At 35.6% G+C, this 13,371-nt stretch overlaps 3 protein-coding genes across 4 annotated transcripts; 1 reads left to right on the forward strand and 2 right to left on the reverse strand.

The window, feature by feature from the left end:
- Window positions 1-2,662: 2,662 nt before the first annotated feature.
- Rtf1 (RNA polymerase-associated protein Rtf1) lies at window positions 2,663-5,195 on the reverse strand. Its single transcript, XM_067770841.1, has 3 exons — window positions 5,013-5,195; window positions 4,048-4,915; window positions 2,663-3,979 (listed from the first exon to the last, which is right to left on the reverse strand). The coding sequence occupies exons 1-3, from the start codon at window positions 5,085-5,087 to the stop codon at window positions 2,775-2,777; spliced, it is 2,148 nt and encodes a 715-aa protein (XP_067626942.1). The 5' UTR covers window positions 5,088-5,195; the 3' UTR covers window positions 2,663-2,774.
- Window positions 5,196-10,395: 5,200 nt separating this feature from the next.
- On the forward strand, window positions 10,396-11,371 carry icln (chloride nucleotide-sensitive channel icln). The gene is made up of 2 exons (XM_067777330.1): window positions 10,396-10,634; window positions 10,702-11,371. Exons 1-2 carry the CDS (start codon window positions 10,516-10,518, stop codon window positions 11,267-11,269), a joined length of 687 nt encoding a protein of 228 aa, XP_067633431.1. The 5' UTR covers window positions 10,396-10,515; the 3' UTR covers window positions 11,270-11,371.
- LOC137246234 (uncharacterized) lies at window positions 11,295-12,353 on the reverse strand. 2 transcript variants are annotated; one of them, XM_067777333.1, is made up of 3 exons: window positions 12,219-12,353; window positions 11,567-11,936; window positions 11,295-11,504 (listed from the first exon to the last, which is right to left on the reverse strand). In XM_067777333.1, coding segments are annotated over exons 1-3 (459 nt in total). In that variant the 5' UTR covers window positions 12,221-12,353; the 3' UTR covers window positions 11,295-11,417. The 2 variants fall into 2 exon arrangements, with proteins under 2 accessions (XP_067633434.1, XP_067633432.1); XM_067777331.1 differs by lacking the exon at window positions 12,219-12,353 and having other exon boundaries at window positions 11,567-11,991.
- Between the last annotated feature and the right edge of the window lie 1,018 nt (window positions 12,354-13,371).

Raw genomic sequence — 13,371 nt, forward strand, 5'->3', positions numbered from 1 at the left:
TGAAAAAGGACTCAAACTGGGAAAGCTTCGGACACCTGGTACAGAACAAAAGAACATACAGCAGATACCATTATGCATGTGAGACAGATACATAATTCTCAACGGAATTTTATGTATGCGAGAACAGTTTATCTGATTTAATCATGTTGTCACTAGTGACTGTCATATGACAATCAAAGGATTATCACTGTTGTTTTGTTATTTTTTAAATTCCGCCATTTTCAACCGACGAAAACCATATAAAAAATAAGTTTAAAAAATGAAAAAGATAGCATTTCAAAGCTCCATGCTAAAAGAAAAAAAAATCGAAAATAATAGTGGTGATTCATTTTTAAATGTGTTTCCGCATGAGGAAAGCGCTCTTATGTTGTTTTGTTATTTTCTGAATTTAAATTGAACGTTCTGAACTCGAATTCTTATAAAACTATTTATTTTAAACAAATAAGAAACACGTATGCTTTTATCACGTACAAAATTAAAAACGTAATGAAATAAAGGAAATAAAAAGCAAAAAGCATTGTTTCATTTTTGGCGGAATATATCAATGGTCATTTATGATAGTATAACAGTCTAACCTGATATCTACAGTAAACTATCATTTATGACACTTTTTGATAGTTAGAGTGTCAGCACTGATCCAGGAAAATGAATGAGAGTGAGCAGAACGGCTATATACTTAATCAGTAGGCCATGTTGGTGTATAAGAAGCAGACAAAAACTCACACGTACACAGTTGTTTACATCACATTTGCGCAAGTCCCCTTAAGTTTGTGATAGAAGGGGGACTCATGTAACCGTATAAATGCCTTATAAAGTGTGTAAACGTATAAATTTATCTAGTGCGTAAACGAGCTGTCAAATTTTGTATGAAAAATCATTTACACAATTTGTATAAATTTACGCGCATATTTCATTGTGTAAACGCGATAAACTAAAAGGAATGCAACCTTGCAGACATTACAGCAGACATTTTCATCAGAAATCTCCAACATCAGCAAGTAAAGGTGTTTTAGTTTTGATTTTTCACTTAATCTTAGCATTTTTTAATTTGTATAACAATCAAAAAAATTTTGTTTGGCAATAATACAGCTGATAAACAATCAAGTTTATCAAGAGTATTACTAGGTGCGTTCATATAACAGCGTGTGTAAATGGATATAATTTTACACCTTATAAGTTTGTATGCTTTCATGAGTCCCCCTAGAAAGTTTGTATGAGGCGCTGATCGTTAGGTTGACATTGCTGACAATCAGATGATAGTCAGTATTCTTGTAGGGTGTGTGTGATTTGTGGATTTTTTGACAGCTAACCACTTTTGAGTTTGGTAGCACTCGTGGCTCAACTATAGGGTTGGCTCATGTCTACAGCACATTGTTCAGATTATCAAAATCAGCGTGTTGGTGTTAGACGAATGATATGGAATGAAAACATAAAAACGGGACAAAAACACTGTATAATCTTAACTTTAAAGCTGGCGAGCTAGATGAAACTTTAAAGCAAATAGGCGAAATAAATAGACAAATTTCATGCTCACAAGGGTGTATATGATGCTAAGCCTCGTCCCGGTTCCAGTTCCAATATTATCCATCTATGTTCGATCCGAGAACCGGAGTATGGAATTTCGATATATCATCTGCTAAGTATAATTTCACCAAATATCGGCTGCAAGTTCGAAAACGTCGTTTCAAAAACCCCAATTCCGGAATTTGCTTCGAAATCGCAACATCTCAAAATCTGGTTGAATAACGTCATATCTCAAATTTTTTTTCATAAGCGCGCCTGCTAATGTCAAAATGTATTGAATTGGAACTCAGATTTCTGACAGAGCGTTTTCGAAATGGTTGATAAACTCAGCAGTCTATATGAAAACATTTTCCCGCAGATCTCAAAGCACGGAAATAGTTCTGAAAATATGTTTTAAACGTTATGCGAGGAACGTGTAATTAGATGGGTAAAAGTCTGGAACAGCGATAGACTGCGTATACCGCTAAGGAAATTTCGGGGGAGGTATCCAAAAACGTGATTTGACCTCCGTAATTTTAAGTCTATCGAAATATATTTAAGAAAAATCGAAAACTTACCTCGAACCTCTCTGAAAGCGGTGGTGGTATCCATAGTATTTCTGCGCAGAACAGCCTTCTGCATCAGCGATCTTCGGTCGGGCTTATAAAATGTTACACTGGTTTTGGATCAAAATTAAATCCGCGCAAAAGACTGTTCCACACATTTTTATCCCTGTGTATAACAAAATCATCAAAATTACAACAAAATTTATTTCCCTAGCAAATACTGTTAGGACCTGCTATAAAACAAGTAGTTGTGTAGAAAAGATTAAAACGCAGCCCTGCACAAATTAGAAGAGAAGCTTGGATGAGATGCTCTCCTTGGTGATGTGTCACGCCTTACTACTATTATTATTGCTTATATATTTATAGGTATATTAAGGCTAGTACATATAATTTATTTCTCTTGTGGTGTCTTAATGCAAGCTCTGTAGCAAATCGAGGGAAAAAGTTCTACATAATCTATCCTTTACAGTTTTAGCTATCAGTTTTTGTATTCCTTAAATTTTCAAAATCATAACATGCTATGACATCGGTGTATACTCATATAATTTGATCTGATGGAGCGTGTTTAGAACGTACTTTGTATGGATCTACAATTTTAGTTTTGTAAAGGGTTTTTTTGTATTTCAACCCAAACTTTTATTCAAACAAATAGAAAGCTTAAAATTAAACTGACTATTGTTGAAAACATTGAACTGTATATAACAATTATCGTGTTGTAGGTACCGTATTCAAGAGTGATACGTCCAAATCAATATCAAAATCATGTAGAGCATACAAGCTATAGTCTGTTTTGGGTCCAGTTGGTTTTGGGCCACTAGAAGTATTTTCTTCTGTTTTTCGTTTTAATGGCACCGGAACAATAGGTGCTTGCTGTTTTAACGGTTCATCTTTTTTCTCAACTGACTTAAAACCCATACGAGGTTGTGTAATACGTCGCGTAAATGGATCTGAAATTTTTAAACCTTTATTAGCACGAGCTTCTTCCAAAATTGCCTTCTCAGCGTCCTCTACATTCCGTTTTCGATTTCGATCATTTATGTAGGATATTAAACTAATGCTACTTGACCGCTTTTTATCAAGTTCGGATGCGCGACTTTCAAGCTCGTCAATTTGTTGACCTAAATCTTGTGCTACATCATAATCGCCCCGTAACATTGCAGCATCTCTTTCTTTCATTAAACATGTTTTCCTCATAGCATAATTGGTTGGTCTATTGCGAAACCGATTTTTCTCTTCTATTATTTTATCAACATCTTCATCTTTGAACTCATAATTCAGTGCTTCTTTAATATCTTGTTGTTTACGTTCAATCATATCCACTGTTGGCATCGGAACATTTTGTTGTGAGCAAATCTCGCGCCATTTGACATATTCACTATCAGTAAACTCTTGATTTGAAATAAATTCTAATCGAAAAACACGTTCCTGAGTACCATGTTTTAGTTTGAGACCTCGATTTGTTCGAGTTTTTCCTAGGCTATAAATTTTTGCTGTTTCTACAACCCCAACTATTTCAGCAACTCTGTAAACAGGTTTCTGACCGTTGTTCCCAATGCTAATACGAACAAAAGAATTCATAACTGTGCGTTCAAACATTGGCAGGTTAATAAATCGCTCCATTTTGAAACGCGACAGTCGTAATTTGTTCAGCTCTTCTCTTGTGCTAATATATACTGGTAATTTTGTGGCCTCTTCCTCTTCTTCCGAGTCGCTTGAGGATTTGCTGCTACTGGCTGAGCGTGAGCGCCTCTCTGAAGGCTTTTCTTCATCAGAGTCACTACTTCCCGAATCGTCTGAATATATTTCCGATGCTTTTAGTTTAACAGCGGATTTTCCACCCGATACACCTTCCAGCTCTTCTTTGTCATCTTTTTCATCACGCTCTGCTTGCCTTTTAGCCTCCTCTTCCTCTGAAATAAGAAATATATGAAAGTAAAACACAATCCCCTTTTAAAAAAATTAATTTGGAGAATATTACCTCGCTTTGCTTTGCCTTCACGTTTCGCTTTTAACATTGCCATTGCCGTACTACGTTTATCGTCAGTTCGATTCATCTCAACATTCTTTTTGCGCTCCTTTGATCTTTCTTTATGATCTAAATTATCTACAGCATTTTGATCATCTATTGAAATTTTACGCTCCGTAGTTGGCTCTTCGGTTGCCACGATTGGCTCCTCAATATCCTGATCCAAAGTTGGTGGTGCCTTTTCTGGCTCCGGCTCCTTTTCTGCAGCTAGGATAGATTTTTTAGGTTCAATTGTCTCTTCTTTTTGCTTTTGTTTTGGTTTCTTTACAACTTTGTTCTTTTTTTCTTTTTTTCCAACGGATTTTGTGGATTTTTCTCCTCTTCTTGCCAGCTTCAATTTTCGTTCTATTTCCCATCGGGTTTTTAGCAAATCTCTTTGTTCGATTCGTTTGAAAATTTCAGTTTCGCGCTCTTTTTCCGACAGTCCATTAAGACGCTTACGATCCTCTTCATCTCCCATCATATTTTCATCATAACCGTCATTAAATTCTGAATCTGAGTTGGAATCTGAACTTTCCCCAGATGTGTTTGAATCAGTAGATTTATTTTCATTTTCTTCATCGCTGTCAGAAACTTCCCCTTCTTCTCTAACTGGAGGTTCCTTTTGTAATGTATTATTTTCATTTTGGCTGTATTTTTCTTCTTCTAATTCAGAAGAATCTGATTCTTTGTTAACATTTTTGATACGCTTCTTCTTCACAGCGTTAGATGTACTTGCAGCCTGCGCCCAGTCAGAGTCTGAATCAGAATCGGACAAACCTGCAGATTTAATCGAAGCCATGTTAGGTTTTGGCTTCTTCTTTGCCAACGACAATAACTCCTGAATCAAGATTTTTGGTATCATGTTTTAAAAAGAACACAAAAAGAGAATAAACCAAATTATGTATACATACATATGTTCAGAATTTTATACATACCGATTCAAGATTGGTTTCATTATCACTAGAATCGTCTTCAGATTCTATCAAAGTTTGCTTTCTACGTTTTCCCATTTTCAAACGCTAAACTATATATATGTTAAAATTTATTCTTTGATAGACACAAATGACAATAAATTTTACGAACTTTTCCTAAAAGTCAATTTTTTAGTGAAGAGATTTGTCTGTTAGTACTCGATTCAATCGAAAATTCCCTTTCGATAACTATTGCATTTTAATTTTGCCGTATGTATGATTAAGGCCCCAACACGTAAGAACATGCACTGACAGATAAGTTGACTGCATGTTATATATTATTATTATATTTATTTATTACGGTCTTTAAGACCTAGTTGATGTTAAGTAAACATTTGTTTCGTTAAATATTAAGTGTTTTACAATATAAAAATAATTTTACTTTAAACTTAATACTATTTTCTATTTTTTTCGGGCGAGATGTTTATAAATGTCTTCTATACATTTTCATGAGGTATTTGTGTTTATTTTACCGACTGTATTTAATTAATTATTTAATTCTCTTTCCAAAAAACACGTTTGCATAAAGTGACAACACCGCATGGATAAATGGAAAGCAATTCAAAAAAATCCCTCATAAAAAAAAAGTAGCGACTACCTCACAGCTTACATCGAGTAAATGCTTAAAAAATAACGAGTGACGGCTCTTATTATATTTATACTCTTTGGTTCTATAGCTATGGATCTCGTGATTATATAATATTTTATTGCTCAGGTAACTCGGTAGTATTCCTAATCTTACATGATGTATAAATTTCAAAGTGAAGTAACTTTTTTGACTTTGACTGTTTTATACTAAGCCAGTTTAACCGATTCAGCTTTATAGCTTTTGATGTTCTTGGGGGACATTTAAATATAAATCGCATTGCCTTGTTTTGTTGTATTTGTAGTCTTTTAATTTGCATATCACTCGCTATCAGCAGATAGCATTCGCATGTGTTTGTATGGGGATCGTCAAATAGGTTTTTCTTATGTGTTCGTGCCTTTAAGGTAATAGTGACAGCTGCGCAACACGGACGGATTACTTAGGCCACTATCCCCGATACATTGCGATTAAAGGGCGAATTAATTGTGACTTATAGTGGTGGGTAATGACACTATTTTTTGAGTGTTAACACAGTAGCACAGGCACACTTTGCAGTGTTAACACAATTGTGTTATAACTGATTATCGAAAGTCGATATGAGTGTTGGCACAATATCAGAGCACAGTACTGTGTTACTTACTTCTAACGCCACGTTTGACGCCATTTATACACCAATTACACGGCTCAAGTATCCTTGTGCCAATTACCAATTTGCACAAGGATTTGCCCGGTGTGTGCACTGGTTGCGCTATTTGCGCAGAGAACTGCGCTAAAATCAAAACGATTTTGATATTTACGCATGCTGCAAATATTGCACATGCTTTTTTCTTCGTGTGTGGTGAATGCTACACAGTTTACCTGTGGTTTCTGATAATATAACATCAGTAATGTTGCTTAAAAATGTTAATATCGAAGGCGTAAGGACCATCTCTAGCTTGTAACAGGAATTCACATAAATTCAATAATACATAATAATTTTTTAAACAATTAGAACACATGTTTCATTTGTTACGCTAGTTGAAAAATGAATATTGCGCAGTGCTGCAATGAGTTGAGATGGTATGTATGTATGTATTTATTTGAAAATTTGTTCCTAGCACAACAATTTTGACAAATTATTTAACAGTGCTAGTCATGAATAGCATGAGCTATAAAAATTGAACATTTATAATAATAATAAATTAGATTAATCAAATTAAATTAAATATAACGGACAATAGTGAAATATTTATGTATGTAAATGTAAATCTTAAAACTAAGGAAGAGTAGTTAATAAATATTAAAAGACAGCAGTAGTGATGATAACCTTTGGCTGGTTATAGATTGAATAGTATTTAACAAATAAAGAAAGAAGACACAGAGAAAGGAAAAGGACTTAGAAATGAACATTTTAATAACAATTTGAGATCCAGTTTAAGAGTCGTTAAAAAATGATGTTAGCTCTTTTCTGAAGTGCAGAGCATTACTTAAGAGTCGAAGACTTGTAGGTAGCGAGTTCCAAAGACGTATTGCAGTAACAAAGAATTGGCGCTCAGAGGTTAGCGAGCGGTATCTGATGTGCTTAAGAAGAAGCACCGATCTTGATGATTGCAGAAAAATAAGCTTACAATATAGATAGTCTGGTTCCATCGTGTGTATCAATTTATGGAGGAAGGACAGTGTTTTGACTTTTAAAAGATCTTCGAAGGAAATGTTTAGCAACCTTTCAGCATGTTGAAACTAAAAAATATATATTATTAATACAATGGAAAATAAACGCTTCTGGTGCGAGTTTTTCGACTTATACTGTAAATCACCAGCACTGTGGAAAATAAATAGTGTTTTTTTTTATAAAATTAGTGCCTTTTTTACACAATTAAAACACATCTTTCATTTGTTGCGCTACATTAAAAATGAATATTGCGCAGTGTTTTTGAGCCGTGTATGTCAAAATTTTCATTTGCACAAATTCCGTCGTTTTATATTTGTGCATGGCTTTGTGTCATGTATGGGCCGTCTTAGAAAAGTAAATCATGGCAACATTTATCTTCTTGCATACTCCCATGTTTAGGGAATCTACGTTATATAACCACAACCTTTGTTTAAATAGAACATTTTCAACTTAGAGTATATATTTTGTGCCCACATCTTTTAAACGTAATACACAGGCAATATTATGAGTACAAGCAACACACAAGCAAAACACAAGCACAATGGACTATGTATGTCTGAATGTGCACTTACGATCTGAGTGTCATTCTCTGTGCTATAGAAACAGTCAGCTTTGTGCCATAGAGTGTGCCACTGTGTTATAAATTAATCGATAAGTGTGCGTGTGCGTGCCGCACATTACTGAGTGTTAACATAATAACACAGCACAGTGCTGTGTTACTCAGCCTTAGTGACTTATAACCATAAAGCCACACCTACCTTATGTTAATTCACAAATCACACAGAAGATTGCGCATTGCGCATGTAAACAAAAGATCAGCTGTTTTTTCTCTCTTTCTTTCATTCGCTCAAGCAGTCAACTGTGACGTATACGCAGAACGAAGCAATTTTGAACTCTGGTTAGGTAATTTGTGATGGAAATCAATATAATCGAGTTAGGTTATGGTACGGCATGATGGAATTATAGAAGGTGGCGCATTGCGCATGTAAACATTAGTTCAGCTGTTTTTTATTGGCAATTTTTACGTCATTTTCCATCAGCTCTTGTTTTTCTTTTTTTTTTCTCCCTTTCTTTCATTCGCTGAAGCATTCAAGCATCTATACATGTTAATCATCAATATCAATAATCAAGTTAGTTGCGCAGAACGAAGCAATTTTAAACTCGTGAATGCACAATCTTCTGTGTGTGATTTGTGATGCTACGCACCATTAATCGATTACATTGATTTCCATAAGGTAGGTTCAATCAGCTGTTTTATCTGGTTATGGCTTTATGGTAATATTTTACGACAGCGGTCGACTGCTTATGGCAGACAAAATTTTTGAATATAAACCCTACAAAAAATTTGGTCACAAAACTTACCCACGTCCATGCAAATGTGACTATGAATATAACCTATGACTGTAAAATGACTAGTCAAATGACGTGGATTGGCACGAGCGTTTTTGCAGGGAAGATATTGCATGCGCGAACTTCGATGGAAAGCAGCGGAGCGTAGCAAAATTCTAGTAGGTCACTTTCACCGCACCAAAAACTTTAACACAATTTTTAACATAATTTAAGCACAGAAATACACTGATTGGAGTTTTAGTGAGTAAAAGTTAAAATTCTGAACACATTAGCTGAATAAAAAGTGTACAAATAATTATTAAATAACAAATACAGCCAGTGGTAGTTTAACAAATTCTGCTGTGGTAAGTGGTGAATATGACCTACTAGAATTTTGTGAAGCTTGCCTTACACTATTTTTCGTCTATGCAATGTCTCTATATTATATCGTTTCTGTGGGAGAGGTGTCGAACGACGCGTCAAAGGGGCTTGATATAATAAGAGACGTCAGTTCGATTTTTGCTTGTAATGTACCTGATTGGCGGGTATTAGAAAATTACCTTCTATACATTTTTAAGAAGTTTATATTAATATATATTGTGATTGTTGGAAACATGATGAATTATTGTATTAACAATCAAGGGTAATTCTATACGACAGCATGACACTGCTAATACACGTCCAAAAATGTCGAGAGAGGTATCAAACTACGCGTCTTGACATCAGTATTAATAATCCGAAACCGGAAGATAAATTAATAATAATAATTTTAACTCGTTCAAAAGATATTAACGAAAAACCGAAAAATTACCCGCGGGTCCCTCCGAAAACGAGGGTTGTATCAATAGAATTTTTGTGCAGAACACCTTTCTGCGTTGGCGACCTTGGCCGCGGTTATAAAAAATTACCCTGGATGGGTCCAACACCGGTTTGGAGACCAAAACTATATCCGCGCAAAACACAATGTTCACAATTTTTTTTGTGGGTAAAACAACATTACAACAACCACATGAGAGTCGCCAACTTCAACTGCAAATATCTCCAGACAGAGATAAATTTATTTTTATTTTCCGGCTTCGGATTATTGTTGGTGAGATTAATATGCGTCTTTTGACACCTCTTTCGATATTTTTGGACGCGTATTAGCAGTGTCACGCTGTCGTATAAAATTACCCAATCAAAAATACCTCATGAAAATGTGTAGAAGCAATTTGAAATTACCCCTCAAATGGGACATTACAAATAAATTTCGCAAAAATATGAACTGACGTCTCTTAAGCCCCCATTACTGATACTTAGCATAGACTTGACTTGACTTGGCGTAAACTTGGCAACTTAGCCACGATTATACTCCACTTGGCGCATACAACCTGGCATCATAACCAGCCTTGAAATTTATTTTTAAATAAATGTCAGTTTGTATGACAAAATGTCAAAATGAAATGGAAACAAACAAATGGCATCTCAAAATGTAAACGTTACTAAGAACTTACATAGAAAATCAAAATTCAACAGACTTCTAAGTCAAGTTAAGTGTTGCTAAGTTTTGAGTACCTAGTAACATGCAATGTTCATTTAACAGAACTGTAAGTGACAGTTCTCAAGCCAAGTCAAGTCTATGCTAAGTATCAGTAATGGGCCCTTTATTATATCAATCCTCTTTGCTATGGAGTCCATCCCGTGTATTTAATTCAACTGTCAAACGCCGCATATTTTAAGTTTGTGATGCTCATTTGCAATATCTTGCATACTTTTTCTCATGGCTGAGGTCACAAGCAGCTGTAGACCGCAAATAACCAGTGTGAAACTGGACTAATAAATTATTCTATTGTAGTATTGTAGTGCCGGCTTTATTGTTGTTTTCCAAATTTGGCAAATTCAACGGAGTTTAATTAAAGGATATGGCTTTAATTGGGGAAATAAGTCCACCTGATGAGGGATTAATTTACACAGCTAGTAACATAAAGCTTAAAATTGGTGAGAAAGTGATTGGAAAAGGAATATTGTATATAAGCCAAAAGTAAGTGCTATAAGGATGTGCCCTTTGTATGTATATATGTAACTGCGTAATGTAAATGTATTTTCAGTTCTTTAGGATGGCAAGCAGATAATATGAGCGAAGGAATCTCTATATCTTGGAAACAAATAAGTGTTCACGGCATATCCTCAAGTCCGAGTAAGTGTATATATTTTATGCTAGACCACAATCTTGAATGGAGAGGTGTATATGATAAAGCAACTCGAGAATCAGCTAACAACCGTAATGGACACGGTGGGCCAGTAAATAACGACGATTTAGAAGTTGTACCAATGGAAGAACATCCAGATAATGAGAATGATGAAGATGTAGATGAGGGTAATGCTACTGATGAAGATGATAATGGGGATAATTTGACAGAATGTTGGCTAATTCCCGATGATGTGAATACAGTCGAAACTATGTTTCAGGCAATGACTGATTGTCAAGCTCTACATCCCGATTCAGCAGATAGTATATCGGAGGAAAGCGATTTTATGGATGACGACGGGCAGAACTTTGATAATGGTATTGGGCCAGCTGGTAATGGCGCACGCGACGATGCTGAAGATGCACAGGGAGGCATGCGTAACCTAAACTTGAACGACGATGAGCGTTTTGCAGATGCAGATGAATAGAACCGAGCGATTAATAAGCCCCATATAGTCTTAAGTACGTACATCTGAATAAACATATTTAGTGTACAAAACGTATTCATAATAAAGATAACACTTAATGTACTTTAAATTATATTATTGTATACTGTTACTACTATAGTTTTAGTTACTAATGGCCGTTTTCTTTAGCTCCAGATTTGTTAATGCCTCTTTCCATTTCCACATCAATATCAGCATCAATGACCGGCGAATAAAGCTTGAGGGAAAATAAATGTTTGCATATATAAAAAAAGAGCCTAATAGTTTATGAAAACCTACCTCTTCAGAAAGATTCAGCAATTGTATCGCTTGTTTATAAGGATCCGCCCGAGTCGGTATCTTGTCATAATTCCAATAGTGAAAGCGATCAAAACTACCGCTGACATATAAATTGCGACTTCCTTCACTATTTAAGGCTTCTCCGGTTTCTTGTAGTACATAACCCGTATGTGTCAAAGGCACTTTAAGAATTTCGCCTTTTAGAGGAAAGCCGCGAACTGCATTTGATAAAATACCACAGTGCTCCTCTCTTGTATAAGGGTTGAAGTAATTATCTACATCGGCAATTCCGTCCCCATTTACTTTTACTGGAAGAAAATGTAAATTTAAAGGGTTTTCGGATGCTTTTGTTACCTTAAACGTGATGGACATTTTTACCATAGTGTACCTATACCAAGTGTGTTCACTAAGCGATAAACGTCAAAACTACAAACAGCCTCGCTCACCTGATGGAAATCTCAGGTCTAGAGTCGCATTTTTGGTCTCAACGACAACATTTTTGTCTACCAATCGTCTCGACTTTTTAAATTTTTCAATCATTCGGAGCATTCGGTAATGGTATCCATTTTGAATTCGCTGTCATTCCGAATCCAGCGAGTGCCTGTCAGAATGCTTGACAGATAAGTCAACACACTTGTACTTGTACACTATGATTTTTACGGCTTTTCTTATTTTCGTGTCGATTGGACCTGAAAAAGCAATCGATTTTTCAATCTTTTAGTTCATGGCGAAATCAGCTGATTGGTACTGTTTTGATATAATTTGACACTTCAGCTTCCGGCGCAGTTACGATTTTGACTTAACAAGCCAACCTAATATAAACGCACTCAAGTCATTTGCTGTCAAAAATATCTCATGCACATACAACTTGTATGAGAGCAACTCAAATTGAATTTGCTGCGTGAGAACCTAACTCGATCATAGTGTACCTATACTTGTACTTGTACACTATGAACTCGATTTCCAATTTTTGTTCTGCGTGACATTTAGATTTGACGTTTGCACACATGCTTTCCATTGTCGCAACGCATGCTTATTTGGGTTAGGGGCAAAAAACGCCGGTTGTTTGCGTGCGCTAAAAAAACGCAGTGCGGTTTTATTAGGTTGGCTTGTAACTCCATCTGTTTACATAAACAAAATACATGAAATTTCTATTTGTTTGTATGTATGTCACAGTGCACTGTATTGTTGCGCCATGGTTTAGTTGGGTTGGGAGCACTGGGGGTCAATTCCCACTGTGAAAAACTGAAAATGTACACTCATTGAAAACCATTTGCACACACAATTTACACTTTAAATTTTCAAGCGATTCTGTAAATTATTGTGCACATTGTTTTGCTGAATGAACGCTGAATGTAAAAGTCTTATGTCAGTGAGAAAATATTCATCAAACGCCATGAAAACAAAAAGTCATTCTGCAACAGTGCGCATGAGTTTTGAATGTCAAAATAGTGGCTGTCAAGAAAACTCGCGAAGTTTTTATCAGTGAGTTTTTTTGTTCACAGTTGTGCTTTACAGTATCAGAATTTCAAAGTTTACACAATTTCTTGTGTACACTTTAAAACTCACAGTTAGCGAATATGGCCCCTGGCTCGGAATACCTGTAGAGCAATCGTTGAAAAGCGTCAACCATACTAAGGGGCTATTTAAGCTGCAGACATTGGTGCTTTATCGGTAACCTTATAACAGCTGATTCGACCAACCTTATGGGAATCAATGCAATCGATTATTAGTGACGCTAAGGTCGTAACCGTATCATATCCAACCAATTGGTTTTTGCTTCACCGTAGTAACGATAAACAGCT

Source organism: Eurosta solidaginis, chromosome 3 (assembly GCF_040869045.1).
Source record: "Eurosta solidaginis isolate ZX-2024a chromosome 3, ASM4086904v1, whole genome shotgun sequence".
Taxonomy (NCBI): Eukaryota; Metazoa; Arthropoda; class Insecta; order Diptera; family Tephritidae; genus Eurosta; species Eurosta solidaginis.

What these genes read in the sequence shown, in the direction of transcription:
- Rtf1 (XM_067770841.1), bottom strand. Translation starts at nt 5,087, where the DNA reads ATGGGAAAACGTAGAAAGCAAACTTTGATAGAATCTGAAGACGATTCT. An exon ending in ATGAAACCAATCTTGAATCG is followed by an intron (nt 4,916 to 5,012) that starts GTATGTATAAAA and finishes ATCTTGATTCAG; the next exon opens with GAGTTATTGTCGTTGGCAAA. An exon ending in TGAAGGCAAAGCAAAGCGAG is followed by an intron (nt 3,980 to 4,047) that starts GTAATATTCTCC and finishes TTCTTATTTCAG; the next exon opens with AGGAAGAGGAGGCTAAAAGG.
- icln (XM_067777330.1), top strand. Translation starts at nt 10,516, where the DNA reads ATGGCTTTAATTGGGGAAATAAGTCCACCTGATGAGGGATTAATTTAC. An exon ending in ATATTGTATATAAGCCAAAA is followed by an intron (nt 10,635 to 10,701) that starts GTAAGTGCTATA and finishes ATGTATTTTCAG; the next exon opens with TTCTTTAGGATGGCAAGCAG.
- LOC137246234 (XM_067777331.1), bottom strand. Translation starts at nt 11,947, where the DNA reads ATGGTAAAAATGTCCATCACGTTTAAGGTAACAAAAGCATCCGAAAAC. An exon ending in TGCTGAATCTTTCTGAAGAG is followed by an intron (nt 11,505 to 11,566) that starts GTAGGTTTTCAT and finishes TTTTCCCTCAAG; the next exon opens with CTTTATTCGCCGGTCATTGA.